We start from the raw sequence: 10,581 nt of genomic DNA on the forward strand, positions 1-10,581 counted from the left end.
GTGTCCGAATTCAGGGGAAGGACGCTCATAAGGACACTAACTACCTACGTCACAAGGTAGTGTCCTTAGACGGACGGGTAGTCAGGAAGTGAGCGGCTGTGGGCAGCCCCCTTTTTTTCTCCATAGAAACTTTATTGAACAAACAATGAGTATCCAACATAACAGACGGGCTGTGGACAGCCTCCTAGTCTTCAACTCCGCCCTTACTTACGTGTTTTTCCCGTCGCTAGCGCCACAGCGCGAAAACTTTAAAATGGACCCAGAAATGTCGCTCAGTTGTTTGGACAATTTTAATTCTCGAGGAGCTAGAAAAACCTTATCGTCGTCGCCCGCACGTTTTGTACCTTAGGCTCATCAGAGACAATCATGTCCAGGTAAAATAATGTCCTTTAATCTACACGCATTTAGGAATTACTCAGCTAATTACACGATAATTGAATTATTACCGGCGTTGTGCCAAGAAGTGTTCGCCTGCCAAAACTGATTTCCAATGTTTCCAAGTGTAATATGTGTAATATCTTTATGTATGTTGGTAAATAGACTTCGGTGAACATGGTTTACAAAGGAGTTTTATATATACAATAATTACCTGTTGTTCAAGTATCTTTATAACTCTGGTTCTAATGTAGATACAATTGATATATTTGTTTTGCTGTCTGCTGTCCTCTTGGCCAGATTACTCTTAAAAAATAAATTTCTAATGTCAACAAGATTGTTTGTGAACTGGATAAATAAAGGATAAAAGTCACTGCCAAAAACTGGTTGCAGCTTCTACCTGTTCCAGGAATGTTGCTGGTTGCTCAAAGTGACCTGATATCATTAATGAGGGAAACATTTGACATGTTTCACATATTATAAAACAACAAGTTATTCATAGCAGGTTAAATACGAGCAATCAGTTTAGGGCAAAAACCGGAAATCAGTTTTTGGCAGACGATCATTTTTTGGCACAACATCGGTCATTCTTACACATGTACTGTGTCATATAACATATATAAACTAAATATCTTTGAAACTGATAGAATCTAATCTTTTGTTTGTTTTTACACAGCACTTTATCAAACTGTTGTCTGCTACAGAGTTACAAGTATTATACTAATAATACAGCATCCACCATCTCCTGCTTGCATATTTCTGAAAACATCTGAGTGGTGTGGCAGCCACGAGTGAGCCCTGCAAACCCTGTGGATGGACGATGCAGTGGACAGTGGGAGGATCCTAAAGCTCTCTTTGCAGACCACCCTGTGTGATTCTCCACTCGCTGACCAGAAAAGACAAACCGCAGGTCTCAGTTGCAGCACCATCCACGTCTGATCTTCAGTAACACTGCCAGAGACTTCCTGTAATCTATTACAGTTGTAAAAGAAACGGTCCAGGACCAGGTCACTCAGCTTAATCCTGTCTGAACAACTGTAAATATTGTTTTTTCATCTTTACTGTGTATTTGAAATATTCTTGTTTAATTGTTTTTGTTATTTATTTATTGCTATCAAATAAATATCCAAGTAATATTGTTCAAAGTTATGTTCATAAATCAAATTGAGTTCAGTGACAATTACTGTTTGTTTGAATCAATTTATTAATACCATAAAACCTTCAAACCAATGCAACACATAAGAAATATATTCAAATAAACACATTTCTCAGTACGTAACTCATTTGGGAACTGATCTTTCTAGAAGTGAAACAGTCGGTCCATCCTCTCCCTGCTCTCCTCTCCTCTCTTTGCTGCCTCATGTCCTCTCTGATGAGGTCTAGCAGCTCATCATCTTCTCCTCTTCCTCCCTGTCGTAGGTGGCTTCGTCATCGCTGTCGTTTTGGTCACCCACTGCTGTGCTTGGCCCTGGGGTGTCCTCGGGGAGAGAGGACATTAGGACAGGAGGCTTAGTGGAAGGCATCTGTCCTATCACCTCATCCATGAGGGCAAACCAGGGCCAAGCACAGCAGTGGGCTTCCCACTGACCCCTCTCCTGAGCCTGGATACTCGCAATCCTAAAGGCAGAGGAAATCAAAGATGACAGCAGGCAAATAAAAACACCACAACAACTCTTAGTAGTTGCACATTTATTAACTTGTGTTCTTAAGAATCATCTTCTTGATAACACACAGACGTACTTTGTATTCTTTAAAGTTATCTCATGTCTTCTGGCCTGCAAGGGGGTGACTTTCAGACACCAGAGGAACGCCGTGTGGACATCACAGGTCAGCAGCGGTCCGTGAGTGGTGTGGTACCGGGCCACGGGAGTTGAGGCTCCGCTGTGAAATTTATGGTTTTCAGGGTTTGTATCGTTAACTCGGTTTCCCTGGGTCTTTCCCTTGTTGTAGTTGTGCGTCTTATTTTGAAAGAAATATTTACACGTTACCATAGCGACCAGAGAGCATTAAGCGGCAGAGAGGAGGACGTTACTCTCAATGTTGGCACATTTTCAGGAGGACGCTGCTAATAAAGTTACACAATTACTCAGTACATTCACGTTTGTTATTATATTTACAAAATACCAGTTTTTGTCTTGGTCATTTTATGTGGTTGCATTCATCCGCGACACCTTAAAGGCTCCGTGTCTGTGGCGCAACAAAGGTTGGGGACCGCTGCTGTGCAGCATGAGGGTTAATAGGACCGCACTCATATGAATATGATGTGTACATTGATTTATTCTTGTACCTCCACGCCGTAGCGGCCCAATTCTTCACCCCAGTGAAGAGGTGATCGTTTTCTCCTCGTTTTAATAAATTAAGCCGTTTGGTCTTTGTTCCCCACAACATGTCACCAATTCAAAAAATCTAAATTAGCTGTATCCATCCATCCATTCGCTTCCGCTTATCCTTTTCAGGGTCGCGGGGGGCGCTGGAGCCTATCCCAGCTGTCATAGGGCGAAAGGCGGGGTACACCCTGGACAGGTCGCCAGTCTGTCGCAGGGCTAAATTAGCTGTATGTAAGTGGCATTACATGAAAAACCGCGGGACCCGCAATACAAGCTGGTTTATGGTTATTTAAATAAAAGGAACATGTCTCTGCAGATGCCCAAAGCTTAACAACACGGCCGCTACAACAATTTAACTTTTGTACAACCAGATTTTATATACTTACATTTGAAAGTGTTTTCCTCTTCGACCACCATCGTTATCAGGAACAAATCTCCTGTATGACCCGCAATGAATCCTGGGATATAGTAGGACACGAAGGATACATCGGACCCATCCTTAACATTTGGGTAAAAGTAGGACGCATTTGTCGCTCTTTGAATTCGGACAGCCTTCGTCGCGTTGCTGTGACGTCATTGCCTCCAAATATGGCATTTTGAGCATCCTTCCCCTGAATTCGGACACAGCGAGTGACTCATGATGAAAGCAGCCATTCATCTGACCTCAGTCTCTCCTTTCCTAATGACGATGTCCCTCCGTCTATTTTGATATGACGCTCCTCCACAGCTGTGCATGTCCTCTGACTGTGAGGCCTGGGTGCTAGATGTTACCAGATGCTGTTGTTGTTGCTGTGTGTTACTAGTTTTTGTTTTACCACAGGCACGAGTGTAACGATGGTCCTCCTCAGACCAGCTGCTGCTTCCTGTCACGATCAGCTGGTTCCAGGAGGAACGTTCCCTGAAATGCTTACAGAGCGTGTGTGAGACGTGCTGTTTTTATTGGTCCAGCAGCAGAAAATAAAACTGATTACATTTTGTACAAAAGTTTAAAAACATTCAGAAAAAGTCTCATCATCATCATCATCATCATCGTCGTCGGTCTGACTCGGCTTCGGTCAGACCGCAGGAACATGTGACTGGAAGTCATGTGTGCTGGTGCTTTAGTAAATAGCCTCGTCCATGTTGTCATCGCTGTCGCCACCAAAATCCTCGCCGTTATCAAAGTATGACATGATGTAATCCGTCTCCTGCGGCGCCAAGAAAACATCAATTAGAGCCTCAGAAAATCCACGAGATCAATCCCATGTTACAGTGGGGCAAAAAAGTATTTAGTCAGCCACCGATTGTGCAAGTTCCCCCACTTAAAATGATGACAGAGGTCAGTAATTTGCACCAGAGGTACACTTCAACTGTGAGAGACAGAATGTGAAAAAAATCCATGAATCCACATGGTAGGATTTGTAAAGAATTTATTTGTAAATCAGGGTGGAAAATAAGTATTTGGTCACCTCAAACAAGGAAAATCTCTGGCTCTCACAGACCTGTAACGTCTTCTGTAAGAAGCTTTTCTGTCCCCCACTCGTTACCTGTATGAATGGCACCTGTTTGAACTCATCATCTGTATAAAAGACACCTGTCCACAGCCTCAAACAGTCAGACTCCAAACTCCGCCATGGCCAAGACCAAAGAGCTTTCGAAGGACACCAGGAAAAGTATTGTAAACCTGCACCAGACTGGGAAGAGTGAATCTACAATAGGCAAGCAGCTTGGTGTGAAAAAATCAACTGTGGGAGCAATCATCAGAAAATGGAAGACATACAAGACCACTGATAATCTCCCTCGATCTGGGGCTCCACGCAAGATCTCATCCCGTGGGGTCAAAATGATCATGAGAACGGTGAGCAAAGATCCCAGAACCACACGGGGGGACCTGGTGAATGACCTGCAGAGAGCTGGGACCAAAGTAACAAAGGTCACCATCAGTAACACACTACAACGGCAGGGAATCAAATCCCGCAGTGCCAGACGTGTTCCGCTGCTGAAGCCAGTGCATGTCCAGGCCCGTCTGAAGTTTGCCAGAGAGCACATGGATGATACAGCAGAGGATTGGGAGAATGTCATGTGGTCAGATGAAACCAAAGTAGAACTTTTTGGTATAAACTCAACTCGTCGTGTTTGGAGGAAGAAGAATACTGAGTCGCATCCCAAGAACACCATACCTACTGTGAAGCATGGGGGTGGAAACATCATGCTATGGGGCTGTTTTTCTGCCAAGGGGACAGGACGACTGATCCGTGTTAAGGACAGAATGAATGGGGCCATGTATCGTGAGATTTTGAGCCAAAACCTCCTTCCATCAGTGAGAACTTTGAAGATGAAACCAGGCTGGGTCTTCCAACATGACAATGATCCAAAACACACCGCCCGGGCAACAAAGGAGTGGCTCCGTAAGAAGCATTTGAAAGTCCTGGAGTGGCCTAGCCAGTCTCCAGACCTCAACCCCATAGAAAATCTGTGGCGGGAGTTGAAAGTCCGTGTTGCTCGGCGACAGCCCCAAAACATCACTGCTCTCGAGAAGATCTGCATGGAGGAATGGGCCAAAATACCAGCTACTGTGTGTGCAAACCTGGTAAAGACCTATAGTAAACGTTTGACCTCTGTTATTGCCAACAAAGGTTATGTTACAAAGTATTGAGTTGTATTTTTGTTATTGACCAAATACTTATTTTCCACCCTGATTTACCAATAAATTCTTTACAAATCCTACCATGTGGATTCATGGATTTTTTTTTCACATTCTGTCTCTCACAGTTGAAGTGTACCTCTGGTGCAAATTACTGACCTCTGTCATCATTTTAGGTGGGGGAACTTGCACAATCGGTGGCTGACTAAATACTTTTTTGCCCCACTGTATTAACAGATTAAACCCAGATTGGTTTCTGACTGGCTGCATTTTAAACCAGTTAATTCCAGTTTAGAGCAGAAGACATCCTGCAGGTGTGAACAGGACGTCCCAGTGACATCACTGATGATGAGATTAACTACCTTTAGAGATTATCTGGGATTATTTGGTTACACCGTCGTTAGAGGAGCGTTTGAATAAACTGATCGATCTGGTCTCACCTCCTCGAACTCCTCTTCGTCGTACTCCTCCTCTCCCTCTGCCTCCTCCTCCTCCTGCTTCTTCTTCGTCTCTCCCTCCTCGTCCTCTGACGTCTCCTGCTCCTCCTTCTTCTCCAGGCTCTGGCACAGTTAAGGTGGACTCGTTAGTTTAAGGTGGAACCAGCAGGAAGCCGAAAGTAAACTTGGATCAATAAAACCCAACTCTGTGACACTTTATTAGGAACACCTTCAAACTGAATTAACGTTACAATTTTTTTTTAAACATCAAACGCTCCACGCAGCTGACGGAAACAACCAAACTCAGAAATGTGGAACGTGACTCACAGCGAGACTAAATCCAGACTCACCTCCAGTTTGAGCAGCACCTCCTCTTTATCCTTCACACCCTTCTTCTTCATCTGAGGAGGAGGAGGAGACTGAACGGCAGCCGATACACCTGAACACACACACAGCGCACCGCTAAACACCAGACCATCACCTGTATACACGGAGTGTAATCAGAGTACAGAGTGTAATCAGAGTGTACTGACTGTCTCTGGCAGGTTGCCTGACGTGGACTCGGAGCTCTCTGGGGAATCTCTTCCAGTCTGGAAAACAGGGAGTGGTTAACAGCACTGTGTACTGCTACTGTGAAGTATTACTGTATAGTATGACTGTGTACTGCTACTGTGTACTGCTACTGTGAAGTATTACTGTATAGTATGACTGTGTACTGCTACTGTGTACTGCTACTGTGAAGTATTACTGTATAGTATGACTGTGTACTGCTACTGTGTACTGCTACTGTGAAGTATTACTGTATAGTATGACTGTGTACTGCTACTGTGTACTGCTAGTGTGAAGTATTACTGTATAGTATGACTGTGTACTGCTACTGTGTACTGCTAGTGTGAAGTATTACTGTATAGTATGACTGTGTACTGCTACTGTGTACTGCTACTGTGAAGTATTACTGTATAGTATGACTGTGTACTGCTACTGTGTACTGCTACTGTGAAGTATTACTGTATAGTATGACTGTGTACTGCTACTGCATCCTGTATTTATATTTATTTTATACCTGAAAATTTTTATCCCAAATTCTTCTACTGAGCATGTGCAGAAATTCACCTGGTTTCTGATTGGATAAATCCTGAAAAAACAGTGAATGCTGCTGATTTTTGATTAATCACTTGCTGTGGGCGGAGCCTCACCTGGAGCCCAGTCCAGCAGCTTGTCCATCTGCTCGCTTCTGTTGTACTTATCAGAGTAACGCTCCACATCTGGACAGGAAACATGAAGCACAGGTGAGACTTTCACAATAAAGCTGCAAATCATCAGCGGGAAGACGAGCGAAGTGTGACGTGTGACCTCTGACCTCTGTGAGTCACCAGCGGCTGGATGAAGCAGGGCAGACTCCTCATGGCGCCTCTGAAATCCTGCTTCAGGGCCAACAGATACTCCGCCTCCTCCCCGCCTGTCAGGGGGAGGGGCTTCCGCTCCATCACCTTGACAAAAGCAAGGCATTAACGCGATGTTCCAACATGCATTGCTTTCACCACTTTAATGACTTAATTTTAGACTTAAATTACAGCCTGTCTGTGTGCATTGATCAGATTATTGATCAGTGATGGAAGACAGACCTCTGTCAAACTCCTGAACACATCAATAATCAATAATCTGAGAGGACAAGAAGCTGAGTGCTGAGATAACATGCGGCTCAGATTGTGGTGTTTGTAACCCTGTAACCAAAATATCCGAAAATGTTATGTTTGTGCATAGATGAGGATTTGTGTGTTTGTCGTGGCTGCGGGTCTTTGTATCTGCAAACAGACCTTAAAAATAAATAAATCGTGTTTTTGTAAAACATATTTACACAACTACAACGTCTGAGTTACAAGTGCAAAATATTTACGACCAAAGTCTGAGCCAATAACACGGCGTTTTATTATCAGCATGAGTTATTGGCGGGAACTGAGTGACATCATTAGGTCACACCTAGTCTGATGCTTATCCCCCCCCCGAGTGGTGCAGGTGAGTCTCTTACAGGAAACACAGGTGTGGGCTGCTGCACCGATGGAGGTGGAGCATCTCCTTTGACTGTTTCCATAGTGAAACTTAGCATCCTCTGCCCCCGCCCACGTGCCGCCATCGCTACTCGGATGGGTCACACAGATCCACTCAGCAGTTAGAGCAGAACCTGGATCAGAACCAACGGAACACAATTAGAACTCCACCCGTCTCCAAAACATGCGAGGCTGAAGTGGAGGCGGGGCTAACAGTGTGCGTGAGTGTGTGTGGGGGGGTGATGTCTGCAAACAAACGTAATTATCAAAACAGACATGTGACAGGTCCTCTGCTTCATCAATGAGACCATGATGAAGAACTCGAACCCATAATGTTTCCACACCACTGAAGGTTTTTCTCTTTTCAACCAACGGCAGTCACTCTCCTCTCCAAATAACTTCTGCTTAGCTTTCCGAGCTTCCCTCGTGTCCTCTTAATTGTTGTGACACGTGTTCGAAACGCAGAGAGGTGCGCTCGATTTGCCACACGGAGCAGCGCCAGAGTAAAGCATGAGGGAGGGGCTAATAATTGGCTCAGTCATTTTTAATGATCGTTGAAAGCCCAGATCGTAATTTAGATTAAAATTCGATTAATTGAGCAGCCCTATGTCACGTGTATCGGGGTGAGATGATACATGACTGATGATTTGCGTGACTTTTTCTTCAGTTCACATGTGACAGCTTGCAAGCCCTCCAGAGAGTGATCCGTACAGCAGAACGCTGCTGCAGGATTGCTCTCCCCCCGCTTCAGGACACCTACACCAGGAGATGCCGGACTAGAGCAGATACTGAAGGACCCGTCCCATCCTGGCAACAAACTGTTCCAACTTCTGCAATCTGGTAGAAGGTTCCGCATCTTCTGGGCAAGGACAGAGAGACTCAAGAGGAGCTTCTATCCCCAAGCCATCCGTGCCCTAAACACACACACCCGCCCTCTCACATCATCTATAATTGACTGAGACAGGACTCTTCCAGACACTAAACCAAGGCACAATGTACATTTCAATTCCTTTAATTTTAAATATGTTTATATTGTCTATCCTGTAAAATAGTCAGATGTCTATTCATATTAATGTACAGAATTCACCTGCTTGCTGCTACTACTGCACATTCACCCAGTGTATATACTACATATATATATATATATATATATATATATATATAATGTTCTTCCTCTACACCCCCCCCCCCACACACACACACAATTTTTGCACATGTCGAGGAGCGTGTCAGGCTACATTTCACTGTGTGTTATACTTGTATAACTATGCATGTGACAAATAAAGAACCTTGAACCTCACAGGTGACACACACGAGAGATTCAAGTAAACCCGAGTAACCGGATTAAAAAGCCAAAGCTGTTTGAATGAAAAAGATAAGACATGACATGCACATTATGTGCACATTATGTGCATGTCATGTCTTTCTGTGTGTATGGAGACAGAGGCCAATCACGGTGTGGGGACAGTTCCCACCTGGACACCTGGTGAGGCGGACCTCCAGCAGCGGGTTGTAGCTGTTAACCGCTGTTAGCATGTGTTAGCTGTTAGCAGCGGTGTTAGCGGAGCTCCCTAACCGTCAGTGCGCCTCTCTCTGCAGCCTCAGTCCGTCCCGTCGCGCCTTCTGACTCCGCTCTCTCTCATCTCTTCCTCGGGTCTCTGTCGGAGCAGCTGTCCTGTTTCTATGCGCTAAAACATCTGTTCACATCTGTTTACGTGCTGCTCCGCGCCATCACAGCTTCTTCTTTTTCTGCGGCGTGCTGCTGCTTCGGTCCGCCATCGCCACCTACAGGTCAGAAGTGTTTCCGACGGTTTAGCTCAGGCGTGTCAAACTCCCTGCACAGGGGCCTCTTCCGGCCCGTGTCACCTCCAGTTCCGGACCATAGATTCACGTAAAACATATAATGCTGTTTGGTCCTGGAAGTTCCTTTTTGTTAGGAGGATTTACTTGTTGTGGAGTGCAACAGCTCTAATGTGTACACAAGTGTCTGCATTAATATCGTGTTAAATGATAGAAGTGCTGTCATGTGTGTGTCCAGAAACAGAGGACTAATGTGTCTGACTGTTAGTTCACTCAAAAGCTTCAGTTAATTAAGACTGAGGAAAAAAGATTTGCACTCACATTTGCAGTTTTTATTATTATATAATATTTGAAATTAAACCTATAATACCCTTTGTATCATGATCAACATGTGCCATAATTTCAAAAGCTGCTGATTCTCGGACCTTCACCCAGCTCAGTGGACGGTGCTAATACAAAAAGAAGAAGTTAAACCAGGCGTCTCACACTCAAATGAGCGGGCTGGCACTGGAGGGCCACCTTAATGTTCAAGGAGTATAAAGTGTTTGTTTTTAACCCTGTAAGACCCAGGCCATCAAAAAATAACCAGAAAATTCTCATGTTTTGGAACTGAGATGTTTATAAACCCTTATAACAAAATCCACATTTTTTCTGCAGCATCATGTTGTGTATGATATATTTTTATTATATATTTTTTTTATCGCATCTGATACATTGGGCATTTATGGCTACTTTTTGTTAACAACAATGTTAATTTTAGACAAAAACAGTTTTGTCCATAACATTGTGCCACAATAATAATAATAATAATAATAAATTTTATTTATGAGCGCCTTTCAAGTCACAGGGACACTTTACAATAGGATAAAACACTTAGTAAAACAATGGCAGAATAAGAACAATAAAATAAAGCACAAGATAAAATGAACAAACAGTGGATTCACAGTGAATATGCAGATTTGAACAGATGA

General features: G+C 43.9%; 2 protein-coding genes across 4 annotated transcripts; both read right to left on the reverse strand.

The window, feature by feature from the left end:
* Window positions 1-1,561: 1,561 nt before the first annotated feature.
* LOC143419550 (uncharacterized) lies at window positions 1,562-3,468 on the reverse strand. Its single transcript, XM_076886751.1, has 2 exons — window positions 2,116-3,468; window positions 1,562-1,992 (listed from the first exon to the last, which is right to left on the reverse strand). Exons 1-2 carry the CDS (start codon window positions 2,364-2,366, stop codon window positions 1,755-1,757), a joined length of 489 nt encoding a protein of 162 aa, XP_076742866.1. The 5' UTR covers window positions 2,367-3,468; the 3' UTR covers window positions 1,562-1,754.
* A 153-nt stretch (window positions 3,469-3,621) lies between these two features.
* polr3glb (RNA polymerase III subunit GL b) lies at window positions 3,622-9,600 on the reverse strand. Of its 3 annotated transcripts, none has more exons than XM_012924973.2 (8): window positions 9,387-9,600; window positions 7,792-7,944; window positions 7,123-7,252; window positions 6,959-7,027; window positions 6,296-6,352; window positions 6,113-6,201; window positions 5,766-5,885; window positions 3,622-3,889 (listed from the first exon to the last, which is right to left on the reverse strand). In XM_012924973.2, exons 2-8 carry the CDS (start codon window positions 7,894-7,896, stop codon window positions 3,803-3,805), a joined length of 657 nt encoding a protein of 218 aa, XP_012780427.1. In that variant the 5' UTR covers window positions 7,897-7,944; window positions 9,387-9,600; the 3' UTR covers window positions 3,622-3,802. The 3 variants fall into 3 exon arrangements, with proteins under 3 accessions (XP_012780427.1, XP_004572212.1, XP_076742862.1); XM_004572155.2 differs by having other exon boundaries at window positions 9,286-9,600; XM_076886747.1 differs by lacking the exon at window positions 7,792-7,944 and having other exon boundaries at window positions 9,286-9,600.
* Window positions 9,601-10,581: the final 981 nt, after the last annotated feature.

This window comes from Maylandia zebra, linkage group LG1 (genome assembly GCF_041146795.1).
Source record: "Maylandia zebra isolate NMK-2024a linkage group LG1, Mzebra_GT3a, whole genome shotgun sequence".
Lineage (NCBI taxonomy): Eukaryota > Metazoa > Chordata > Actinopteri > Cichliformes > Cichlidae > Maylandia > Maylandia zebra.